Raw genomic sequence first — 12943 nt, 5'->3', positions numbered from 1 at the left:
ACTTAGTAGTGTGGGGATTGCGCCCCTCTGAGGACAGAACCCCCCCCCAGTCTTTGGGCATGCTGCCTGTGTAGTGGTCAGCTCATAGTTCTAAGAGCCAAGAACTCATTCATGGAGTGCTTTGGCTGCATAGTACCAGTGGGTTAGAGGTCCACATAAGATTGTTGCCTTCTCTGCTGCCCAGTGGTGCCCACAAGGTCTCAGCGCTGGAGGAGCTGAGAGAGCAGGGTGCGGGGACAGCCTGGCCACAGAGAATGACAGTGCTGAGAACGAGATGCCCACAGACCAACATTCTCTCCTTCCTTCCCTGGAGACAAGATTGTGGGGTATTGATGAAAGGCCCAGGACAAGCTAAGGTGCTCAGCTAGGGATGGGGTTTTCCTTTGGGCATGTGGAAGGTGCTTTGTAAACTTCTGCCAGCAGGGGTGACTTTGGAGGGGACTAACACTGCAGAAAGAAATGAGCTGTGGTTACCCTGAGGCTAATGTGTCCTTGTGCAAGCTGGGCACTAGGGTACTTGTGTAAATGCTTGCGCGTCCAACACACTTACAGTTAAAAGCTTGGTGTTGTGGGACTTGGCTAGGACTGGTAACTCCAACCTGCCTGTCCTCATGATGAGGGAGCAACAGGGCAGGGACAGAGCCAGCTCCCTCTGGCCTCAAGTCTGGCCTTTATTCCCATGGGGATGTCTTTTGCCGTGGCAAGGGTACATGTAACCAGCCCCCGCCTGGCCAGGCCTTTGTGGCAGAGGGAAGCCCGGCTCATACTGCAGGTGGAAATGTGGCATCCCCTCTCGCTGTCAGCTGGACAACGCTGTACCTCTCATTCTTTCAACTTGACTTAGCTCTTGAACCCCATTTTTTTTAGACTAATAGAAATTCTGATTTAGGCGTTCTGGGTCAACATTTCTTGATTTAAACTCTGTCATTTACACATCCTCCCTCCTTCTTTGCTTTCCCTTCTTGGTAGGGAGCAGGCATGGATTAAAACTCTTAAGTTTTTGACTGGGCAGAGGTGTCTGGCCAGTGGTCACCAGTGTCACTGTTGGGTCCTAAGGTGGAGGCCTCTGTCCTTCAGTGTTCACAGCACTCTTTGCCCTTTGGTCATGAGGTGCCTCCTCCCAACCGTGAAGATTTCCCTGGTACTCTGGCCCCTCTTGGGAAATCAGGGTGCTTTCGTACATTCCCGTTCTGTTCTGAGGGTGACGAGGAGCCACCACACTGGCCCCTCTTGGAACCAGGGGACTTCTACAGAGGTTCAGGGTTTCTTTTGACTTCACTGAACAGTGAGGTCCAAGTTTCCCCCACTTTTCTGATCCCCCGTAACATCTGAGGTTTCTTTCTGCCTCACCCACTTTTACCCCTGCCCCCACTCGGGCATCTCTGAGTCTCCACTTTGGTCTCTTTCCGCCGCTGTCCACATTCTGTCCTCCGTTTGGGCAGAAGAGCTGTCCAGCACCCCCAGGCATCTTCCAGCTCTGTCGTGGGGGGCGAACCCTCTACCCCACACCATCCAGGCTCTGAATCTTTTGGAGCTCTAGAGAAAAGGGGTGGGGGTGGGCTTTTCTTACCTTAAAAACTCCATCTTGGCACAGTTAAAAAAACAAACAAACCTTGCCTATTAAGACTGTGATATTTATTACAAGTTGGAAAAACACTTCCAAGAGTGCATTTGGCCACATCCTTCTGCCCCACCAGAGCAGAGGTCGGGAAAGAGAAACACACAAAAGACAAAAGCTGGCTGTTATCTCAGCATTTTATCCTGCTGCTCAGAACCAGGGCCTGTGTGTGGTTCTGACGCGCTGGAAGCAGATGCCCGTGAACGTTTATGCCAGCGTCTCAGCACCCTGGCTGGTCCTCATCCCAACCCAGGCAGTGCCAGGAGCAGGGAATATTAACTCTCTTTTAGGAGGAGCAGCACGATTCTATGAGTAGCCCCAGGTCGTGGCGGACAGAGCTGCCAACTACAAGTCCTGGGTGTTAGACAGAACCTGACACTACTTATCAGCAGTGTCCTCTGCCCAGAGATGACACAGATGCTGCCCCAAGACTCTTTCTTTCTGGTGAGGGGAGGCCAATGAGCAGGCAGCCAGGACGGAGGCTCCATCTTGGTACAGGCTGAGCAGTGGGTCCTCCACTCCCTCTTCCTCCAGAGGACTGTAGGGGGTGAGGCTGCCGTGAGGGCCCAGAGGAGGAGGGCAGGGGCGGCGGGGGCGGAGAGGGAGCAGGTATATGCAGCCTTCCTGCTGTGCCCAGTGCATGAGCCCAGGCTGAGTCAGAAGCCACTTTGCTCCCTGCAGAGCCTCTGCTCAGTGTCCGAGTCCACACTCCATGCTGCCTTCATCCTGCCCAGCCCTTCACTGTTACCTCCTTGTAGCTGCCAGTGGCTTAAGGTGGGATGTGCCCAGCTGGGCCTGCTTCTCAGCTTTCTGCTCATTTTGCGAGGGTTGTGATAGTTTTAAAACACGACCCACATCCTAAACAGGTTTCAACATCAGTGATTTCCTGTAGTAGCAAAAGGCCAGTAACACCTTTTGAACCTGCGGCTTTTGAAAATTCTTCTGTAGATTTCTTTGAACGTCTTCGTTTTTTTCAAATCCAGGGGACAAGGATTGTGCACCTTGGCAAGAGTTAGCTAAGGTATTGTCGCAAACATCCCAGTTATCTTGTGTTCTGTTAGCAAGCAGATCCCAGCTGGGAGATGTTAAAATAACACCAGCAAACAACAACCACCTAACACAAACACTCCTCTACATTTCTTAACATAAAGGAAAGGAGATCTAATACCCTGAACTTCCCCCCCCCCCCACAAAGATAGAAGTGTTTTCTAATGTCCTGAACTTTTTTTAAAAGATTGACCTCAACACCCTCAAGCTTTTGGTCATTTTCTCATAGTGCTTTTGAATGATTCACATGACTACCTTGGTCTCTTCTCCTTCCTAAGCAAGCAGCAACTAACTTTGGGTACGGCAAGGAGGAAGTTGGACTAAATTTAAATTCCAGAGACTTTTCAGAAGGAAAGTACAAGGCAGTGTTTGCTTGTCAAGCCAGTAGGGCTTCAGGAGAGGAAGAGCACTGTAAGCTGCAGGAAGAGGCAAGACTCCCTGTAGGAGTGGAATCTGAGACTGTCCTTGGGTGGTGCGGGTGGAGCGCCCTGGAGGTGTGGGGAAAGAGGAGCTGGCCAGTCACTCGGCCCAGAGTCTGGGACATTCAGTAGTGGGGGCTCGGCTTAACCTGAGCAGAGAGTGGGAGAAATAATTTAAGACCAGAGAATATAAGACCTTTAATTTGGCTGAAAAGTTTGGACTTTATCCATCAGCTGTGGTTTGGGACGTTATCTAACAAGCTGTGGTTTGCTCTTGACTGTGTTTGAGGTGATAGGAATCACCCTTTAGGCAAACCAGTCTCCCTTCACCATGGGGCCCATCCCTGGAGAGAGAGCACTGAGATGGGAAACTAGCTCTCAGGCAGCACAGAGAGAGCACCAGCTTTTCAGCTGAGCTAATAAGCTCAACCTTGACCAAGATGTGGCCCTTTCTGAGCTCCCAGTTCTCCAAGTGTAAAAAGGAATAATCCTTTCTTACTGGGATGAATCAAGAGTAAGTGAAATAATAGGCGTGAAGTGCAAAGCACGGCAGACACCTGGCTTATTTGATCCCCTTTGCTTCATTTTTTAGAGCAGTGTCCGCTGGTTTGGTAGCTCGGCCACTGAAGCCTTACACTATTTACTTTAAGAGCATAGCTGCAAGACTGTTGAATCACAGACCTGTACCTCTGAAACAAATAATACATTATATGTAAAAAAAAAAAAAAAAGATAGCAGGAGGGGAAGAATGAAGGGGGGGAAATCGGAGGGGGAGATGAACCATGAGAGACGATGGACCCTGAGAAACAAACTGAGGGTTCTAGAGGGGAGGGGGGTGGGGGGATGGGTTAGCCTGGTGATGGGTATTAAAGAGGGCACGTTCTGCATGGAGCGCTGGGTGTTATACGCAAACAATGAATCATGGGACACTACATCAAAAACTAATGATGTAATTAATGTATGGTGATTAACATAACATAATAAAAATAAATAAAAAATATGCATTCAAAAAAAAAAAAAAGAGCATAGCCGCCACTGCTCTGCTGAAAGCTGAACTTGTAAGGCAAGTTTCCAAATAGAGCGGTAAGGGAAGGATTAAGAAGAGACACCATGTGTGAATGTCTGCTTAGGTGCCGGCTTTAGAGAGACACTGCTTCCTTTAAACCATATTAAGCCTTGTACAAAATGGAAAGGTCATAGGCTTCCTAATATTCGACATAATGATGCTGTCTTTTATCCTCTTTATTCCTCCAAGCGAGCACAGTCTGAATCCCTTTGTGATCTGACGGGTACCCCAGAGGAAGAGGAATACGATGAGAAGTCATTACCCAGAGTTGGCACAGAAGAGAGCCCCAGTTCTGCACAGCAGGATGTGGTACTGGACAGAAGCCCAGAGCCCGTGGGGCCAGCCACCATGCTGCAAGCGGGGGCGCTGCGTGCGAGGCGGGCGCGCCTGCAGCACTGCCCAGCCCTCAGTGCCAGCGCCGAGGAGGAGGACAGCTTTCTTGGGGATAACCCCTCAAGCCGCGCGGCCACCCCCGAGGTCGCTGGGCCCGTGTCGGGCCCGGCCCCCTGCTCAGAGACCCTATCTCTGCCAGAAGGTTCCCCGCACCATAATCCCAACAGCGAAAACCAGAGGGAGGAAGTGTCCCTGGAAAGCACATGTCCCCCAGCCAGGGAAACAGCTGATGAGGTGCTTTGCCCTTCTGGAGACGTGGAGATTTGGTTATCTCCCTCCATCCCTGAGGAGGACACGACACCTCCTGAGACTGACCCTGCCACCACCTTGGAGACTCCCCCTGGTCCAGAGGGGCCAGACCAGAGTGTCCAGAAGGAGGTGGAGCTGACGCTGGAAGTGCCCGTGGCCGTGCCCGAGCCCGAGCCCGTGCCCGAGCCCGAGCCCGTGCCCGAGCCCGAGCCCGAGCCCGAGCCCGAGGGAGCAGGGAAGGGATCTCCCGAGGCCCCCGCCCCAAGCCCCCCGGCCCCCAAGAGCTGCCTGAAGCACAAGGCCCCGGCGGTGAGCGCGAGCCCTGGCGCGCCGCCCGCCTGCGAGTCGCCTGCGGAGGAGCCCACTCCCCAGCCCCTGGACGGAGAGGCCGCCCCCGCCGAGCAGCCCAGGGCCGAACCCGCGGAGCCCCCACAGGGGGGACCCGAGAGGCTGGCGCCGGAGCGGAAGGTGGAGCGGGGAGGCAGCGAGCTGCGGGCCGTGAAGTTCTCGGTGTCGTCGGGCCGTGCGTGGCCGCGATCAGGCAGCGCCCGGGTGCTGGAGCACACCGGCCCCGCGGGCGCCTCGGCCGGCCGCCTGCCGCTTCTGAAGAGCAGCCTGGTCTGGAGGAGCGAGGCGGCGCTCGACGACCTGCGGGCGCCCCCCGAGCCCCACGGCGGGAAACCCGCGACGGCCGGCGGCGGTTCTCGGGACTCGGGGGACTCGGTGGCCGGGCCGGGCCGGACCCCCCGGGATGCCCCTGGAGACCCCTGCCCGGCCGCCCGCGAGCCGCCCTCGGGGGAGGACAGAAGCCCCTTTCCCGTCAAGCTGCGCTCCACCTCTCTGTCCTTCAAGCACAGGGAGGCGTCCTCTGTCGAAGTCAGAGGGATAAAGAGATACAGCGCTGAAATCCGGTTAGAAAAAGGGGGTCTGGCTTTGCTCCCCAAAGACGAGAAATGTCCGGTCACGAAGGCCCCCTCCCCTCGAGGGGCACGGCCCCCGCATGAGCAGGGAAAGGGGAAGGCCCGGCCCTCGGAACCGCTCAGCGCCAAGCCTCCCCTGCCCAGGAAGCCGCTGCTGCAGAGTCGCCCCCTGCCGCCCCCGGACACTGGTCCGGGTCCCGGGGAGCTGGCGAAGGCCGCGCCGTCCCCGGACCCCAGACGGGAGAGCCGGATGGCCGAGACGCGGTTGCCGCACAGGGCAGCTGGTAAGAGCCGGAGTCGCCTGGTGGGGAAGGGGCAGGACCGTGGGCAAATCCCACGTCCACGGAGTATGTCAGCACTTGGGGTGGAAACCTTGCAGGGGAACTGGGATTAAAAATCAGAATTTCTCCTGGTACCGCTAACACGATTGGTCAAGAGTTAGAAACAAGAAGGGGAAACAAATAGCAGGACTTTGTGGCAGTTCAGAGAAGTCAGGAAAATGTAAAAACTTCTTGCTGCATATTCCCTGAGAGGAGATGGGGATCACTTAGCTGCTTCTTTCATTTCTTCCCTCAGGAGCTCAGTGAATTCCAGAATCCTGAGATATGGGTACTCTGGTAGATGGAGGTACTCCTGGGCCTACACCTCTTCTTGGTTAGAAATGAATCTTCTGGCTCCTCTCTAGTGTCTTTCTGACCTAACCCCTCACCCCCAGGAGGAATTTTTTTTTTTCCTGTTTAATAATCCAGCTCATGTGGCCCAGCTTCATGCAGGAAGCATCCCATTTATTGGAGTCACAAGCCTTTGGTAAAAGGGGAGCCCCCTCGGGGTGGGCGTTAACTTCCTGTCCCAAAAAAGAGATGGTGTGAAGGTTGGGGTAGAATGTAAGAATCTTCTAAAGCAACTGTCCTTTAAAATGAGCAGAGACAAAATAGATGACCTTTCTATGTCTTTGACATTTGTCACTTTTTATTTTTAGTGTTTCAGATGAAACGAGAAATCTGTTGGAAGTGGGTATTTGTGGCAGAGCTAAAGAATATTTCGTTGCTGGTTCTTTTATTAATGGAAATCAGTGTGCCAGAAACAAAGCTATGCAAACGAGTTATGTGTGCATGTGATGAAGGCCCTAAGAAGTTTTCCATGGCAAATTTTATTTGAAAAAAAAACACAAAACTTTCAGGATGTTTTAAGTGGCTACTCTAGGTCCAGGACTCCGCTTAAACACTGCATTGTGAGACTGAGGAAGTAGGACCCCGTTCTCCTAGGGACCCCACACCCTGAAAAGAAGATGGAAGTGCACACATATGAGGAAAAAATTAGCTCACAGAAAGCAATGTAAAGACAGGTTCAAAGAAATTCGTATCTTTTCTGCCTCCCTCCTGGGAAGTGAGTGAAAATGCAGTGTGTGTGTATATACATATATACACATATAGTGCTTTAAGTTGTGAAGGTGACAGTTCTAGGCAGAAGTGCCAGGAACACGCCCTCAAAGAGCCTGCATGCGTGGCCTTCCTGATCGACAGCCCCTTGGCTCAGCGGTGATTTTTTGCTGTTGCTGCGGCCGCTACGTTAGGATAGTCAGTGAGGGAGCTTTGGGAGAGGTTCAAGCTGGAGCTCATGATCCACTCTGCAAATCGCCAGCGAGGCTACTGAAGCTATGATAGAGTGTTTCAGAAACCCATTGAGATATCAAGGGAGGAGGGGGTTTGCTCGGTGCAGATAAAACCCTGACATCAGCACCGTCCACCTTCATAGCCCGGAATTGAAAATGTCTCTCAGGGGCTTGCTGACTGAATGGAACTTAAACACAGGATACTTGGCTTCATGGTCCGAGCTGGAAAAGCAGCTTCGGAGGGCAATGCTTGACACATTAATAATTTATAACTTCCTCAGCCTAAGCTGTGCGAGTTAGGATTGTTTATTGTCAAATGCCTGGAATGGTCTATAAAGACCTTATCTTTTTTCTTTAATTTATACAATACAATATACTATGTATTAACAGCTTGGCTTAAAAGTATAGCATAAAAGAACTGTCTTGTCCATTTATTAACATTTTCTAAGCCACAGAAATAACTGATCCAGATGAATTCCAGGGTGAAAGAATCCAGGTTACTTTAGGGCGGGGGTAGTGATTTTCATTTCAGTGCAGAGAGAGGAAGGGAAGAATTACCCTCATTCTGCTTGAAACCCACTCTCCCAAAGTGTGGTTGGTATTTGAGGGGCAAATATCAGGACAGGCTGTGGCTGCTGCCTGGGACCTTGGGATCTGGGGGCTGCCTCATGTAGACCAGAGCAGAATCGCGGGGTCTTTGCTGTCAGATCCCATTAGTGAAAGCAGCCTCTATGTCTCCCCCAGACACTGGATCTGCTTGTGGTTGAATTCATTCTTATTATTTCTGTCATCCTCATTGCTCCCAAAATCTAGCCACTGGAGGCAATGAAATTCATATAAAACATACAGATAATAAAAGTTTTAATAAGAGTATTATTCAGTTTTCCAGAAAGGCCTAATTACTGCTGTTTATTATCTTGTGGTAGCAGGCACTTTACCCAGAACTCCCAGATGGGCTGCTACACTTGTACCCCTTTCAGGGGCATACACCATAAAGCTAGGTTACTGAGGTGTCCCAGATGGGACTCAAGCACTTTGTCCTCAACACTCCTGCTTATCCTTCCTCCTCTCGTCCACATTCTGTCTTCCTTCTCTGAAGGCGTGGAAGAACTCTTCAGCGGGGGAGGCAGGGAGGATTCCCCAGTTGTTGCAGTAAACAGAGGAGCCCAGCTTTGTCAAGTGGGCTGGACCTCACAGGGCCACCTTGGGGTGGTTACCGCAAGGCCAGTACCATATTTGTGCTCATCAATACAAAGGAGATCATTAATAGGAGGTGAATGGCTCAGGGTTACCAGCCTTGTTCATTTGTGCAGGACATTACCCCTCCTCCTGGTAGGCCAGTCCGTATCGGAGTCTAAATGACAGGTCGGAAAGCACCCTCCTGAGCACAGGATGAGTTAGGCAAAAGACTTAGAGATTCTCGTGTGGAAAAATGGTAAAATACACAAAGTATATAGAAAAAACCAGCCACTTAGGAGTCCGCTTTCTAGATGTTGTCCCTGTTAGCCTTTCCTTCTGGTCATTCTTCTTTCTCTGTGTGTAATTTATATTTCGTGTAGTTGTCACATGTGGGATATTTTGGAGAATAGCTAGACAAATTGCCATTGTCACCTAGGGGACTCATTTGATAATGAGCCTTAGCCTCCAGTCCAAGCTCATTACGTCCGGCTGGGCTGGTGGTAACAGTGGCACAGCCAGGTCTCTGAACCTCTTTCTCTAGTACTCACTCATTATGCATCCATTCTTGCAACAAATATTTCATGTATTTCTGCCATGCACACAGCACTGTGCCGGCTCCAAAAGGCAGTCAGGACAAACATGAGGACCTCCTCTCAAGGAGCTTACCAGTCTGAGGAGGCAGGTGGCAGCTGGCTGCCACAGGAGAGTGTAGGTAGATGCCCATCTTGTCTTTGGGTGTTGGGTGCATTTTCTGGAGGAAAGCAACTGTCACCTACTCTAATGATATAGTTACTTTAGATGTATTCAAGTTCATTTGAATAGGGAGTCTTTTTTGGTATCATGCTAAAAAATATACAGGTGATCATTGAACAGTGCAGGGCCTAAGGGCAGTGGCCCCCTGTGCGGTCAAAAAATCCACATATAATCCCCAAAATTTAACTACGAATAGCCTACTCTTGATCCTTTATTGATAACACGAACAGTCGATTAACATATATTTTGTATATTATATGTATTGTATATTGTATTCTTACTGTTAAGTAAGCTAACAAAAAAGTAGCAAAAAAATTAAGAAAATCATAAGAGAAAGTATGTTTACAGTACTCTATTTATCCAAAAAAATTCAAATATAAATGGATGCTAGCACTTCACATCTTTGTTGTTCAAGGGCCAACTGTGTTCATATATCTTGAATTCTTAAAGAAAACCAAGTCTGTTCATGCCTGTCTTTTTGGCCTATCCTCCCCTTCACCATTCCTTCCCAACCAAGTATGGTCAACACTCTGGGCCTCTGTTTCTCCACCTTTCCTGTGCCCCTCAAACGGCATATATTTTCTCATCCTTGGTTGCCTCCCAGTGCACCAGCCTCTCCTTGGTGCCCCCAGACAGAACACATCTCAGGTTTCCACCTGTTTCCTCAAGTTCTGTCTTGCCTTGACCCCCTCAGCCATAGCAACCAGCCCCTGGCCATCTGTGGGCACACATCTCAACATTCATAATTCAGTTTATCCACACCTCCCCCACCCCAGATCATTTTCCTTCTCAGTTCCCCCATCTATGCAGATAAGCTAGAGATCTCCGAGTCATCAAAAAGATTTTAATATGGAAAATACTGAAAGGCCTAAAAATTATAGGGAAAAATCACCCTGTAATCCTGCTTTTCTACAATTACATAAAAAGGGACATGCCTTTCTGACCAAAATGGAGTAAACACACACCACCCTATCCCTCCCACTGCTAAAATTTAAAACCCTGGACAAAATGCAGGAAGTGAATGTCAGGATTCTGAAAGGCAGGTAAGAGTGGATGGGCTGGGTAGTGAGATCAGGACTCTGAAGGCCTCCCTGCCCTACCACCGTGGTGCCAACAACCCTTGCAGGCCCCAGCTCTGTGATTCTCCAGCCCTGCTCCTCTTGCTCCCAGCCCAGCACCGGCTCCACAGGACAGAGTTTGTTGGATGGTCTTGGCCCTACTCCAGGTGAGCGCTAGCAGCTAAGCAGCAAGCCGCTATATATGAAGGCAGTCCCAGCAGGGTGGAGCTCCTTGGATTTTCTCATCCCTGTGCCAGGCCAGTGCCAGCAGCAGACTGGAACCTCTTGTCCTGGTCGCTGTGGCAATGGCGTCTTTTAGGGCAGAGCTTTTTTAATCCTTCCAGTCCTACTCAGGTGAGCACCAGCAAAAAGGCACCCACCTCCACCCATAGCAGCACCTGAGGGTCAAAGCCCTTTAATTCTCGAGACAGCACCCCGGCAGAGATCTGGTAATGAAACTATAGCCCCTCCACAGCAGTGGCAACAGTGACAGGTGTGCTGGTGGTGGGCCTGCAGGCTTCTTTCTGTCACCACTCTGCCCTGAGGAGCCCCAGTCACGAGAGCACACCGCAGTGCAGAGGCTAAGCCCTGGTTTTCTAGCCAGAGAACCTTGGGGGTGGAAATCATAGAAAGGAAACACCTGAGGAAGGGTCCTTTACCTACGTGTATGAAGTGCAGGATTCTTCTCCGAGGTGCACCTGCATGAGACCAACTAGAATCAGCACAGCAAAACCTTTGAGAATTTTAACAGGACCGAGTCTCAACATAACATTCAAAATGTCTAGGATACAAACCAAAAGTATCCAACATACAAAAGAATCAGGAGAACCTAAAAAATTCTCTAAGAAAAAAGCAATCAACACACCCCAAACTTGAGGTGATCCAAATGTTAGCATTATTAGACACTTTATTTTTATTTATTTTTAACAATATTTATTTTTAAAAAAACACAACAAACTCATGAGTTTATGGTTTTAAAAAAACTGCTTATTTTGTGCCCTCTTATGCTTGAATATAAAGCTCTCTCTGAATATTAGTAAGAGCCACTATATGAAATTTATTATTAATCATCTTTTTTTAGGCACAAAGCTTTGCTGTATTTTTTTTTTAGCAGAAACTGGAATTGAAGTTAGACAAAGACTTGAAAGCAACAAGTACACCATTTTCTATGAAGTAAGAGTGAGCACTCTTGAAATGAATGGAAAGATAGAAATTTTCTGCAAAGAAATAGAAGCTATTAAAAAAATACAGGCTTCTTAGAACAGGAAAACATAGTAACAGAAATAAAAGAGTCATTAGAAGAACTCAGTAGAATAGAGATCACAAATGAACCCATGAACTTCAAGACAGATGAATAGGAAATATCTAGCCTGAGTGTGGAGAGAGAAAAAAAAAAACCTCAGAGACCATTGGAACAATATTAAAAAGTCTAACATTCATATCATAGGAATTCAGAAGGAGAAGAGAAAGATTTGAGCAGGAAAAAATATCTGAAGGAATAGTGACTGAAAACTTCCTAAATTTTTGAAAAACATGAATTTACAGATCCAAGGAGCTCAAGTGAATTATTTTTGCCTTTGTTTTAAGAAAGCCATATTTGCATGGGTTTATTTCATCTTCTCAACAAATGGTTCTGGAGCATGTGAACATCCATAAGCAAAAATAGGAACCTTGACCTAAGTCTCACATCATGTACCATGATTAACTCAAAAGGGGGCCAATGAGTTAAATATAAAGTGAGACTACAAAACTTTCAGGAACTTTTAGGAGAAAATCTTTGGAACATAGGACCAGGCAAAGAGTTCTTAGACTTGACATCAAAGCATGATCCATAAGAGGAAAAATTGATAAATTGGACTTCACCAGAATTAAAAACTTTTGCTCTGCCAAAGACCCCATTAAGAGGATAAAAAGACAAGCTACAGAATGTGAGAAAATATCTGCAAACCACATATCCAATAAAGGATTAGTATCTAAAATATATAAAGCATTTCCAAAAGTCAACAGTACAAAGCCAAAAAATACAGTTAGAAAATGGGCAGAATACATGAGCAGATATTTCACCAGTGGGAATATACCAATGGCAAAGAATCATGTGAAAAGATGTTCAACGTCATTAGCCATTAGAGAAACACCAATTAAGGCGATACTGAGATATCATTACATATTAGAATGGCTGAAATAAAAGAGCTAGTCTGACCACATGCTGGAGAGGACGCAGAGCAACTGGAACTCTTATACATTGCTAGGGGAAATGCAAAATGGTGCAGTCACTTTGGAAAACAGGTTGGCGGCTTCTTAACAAAATTAAAAATACATTTACATTATGACATAGCAATTCCACATCTTAAGTATTTATCCTAGATAGATGAAAACTTAGGTTCACACAAAAGCCTGTACGTGAATGTTTATGGCAGCATTATTCACAGTCACCAAAAACTGGAGACACCCCAGATATCCTTCAGTCGGTCATTCAAATAATGGAATATTACTCAGCAATAAAAAAAGAATGAACTGTCAGTACACACAATAATGTCTTAAATGCATATGCTAAGTGAAAGGAACCAGTCTTAAAAGATTACAAACTGTATTATTCCATTTATATGACATCTGGATGAGGCAAAAATGT

The 12943-nt window shown here is 48.3% G+C and overlaps 1 protein-coding gene across 5 annotated transcripts in view; it reads left to right on the top strand.

Annotated features, from left to right (window-relative positions):
- The window catches only part of CRACDL (CRACD like), a 137889-nt gene that overhangs the window by 107630 nt on the left and 17316 nt on the right, over positions 1-12943 (top strand). For all 5 annotated transcript variants that reach the window (XM_032397384.1, XM_032397386.1, XM_032397383.1 and 2 more), the window contains exon 7: positions 4340-5996. In XM_032397384.1, coding sequence (XP_032253275.1) covers positions 4340-5996 — 1657 coding nt within the window. The remainder of the gene's footprint in view (positions 1-4339; positions 5997-12943) is intronic.

Source organism: Phoca vitulina, unplaced genomic scaffold (assembly GCF_004348235.1).
Source record: "Phoca vitulina isolate PV1807 unplaced genomic scaffold, GSC_HSeal_1.0 scaffold98, whole genome shotgun sequence".
Taxonomy (NCBI): domain Eukaryota; kingdom Metazoa; phylum Chordata; class Mammalia; order Carnivora; family Phocidae; genus Phoca; species Phoca vitulina.
The sequence above is the reverse complement of the archived record's forward strand: the minus strand, read 5'-3'. Positions and strand labels throughout refer to the sequence as shown.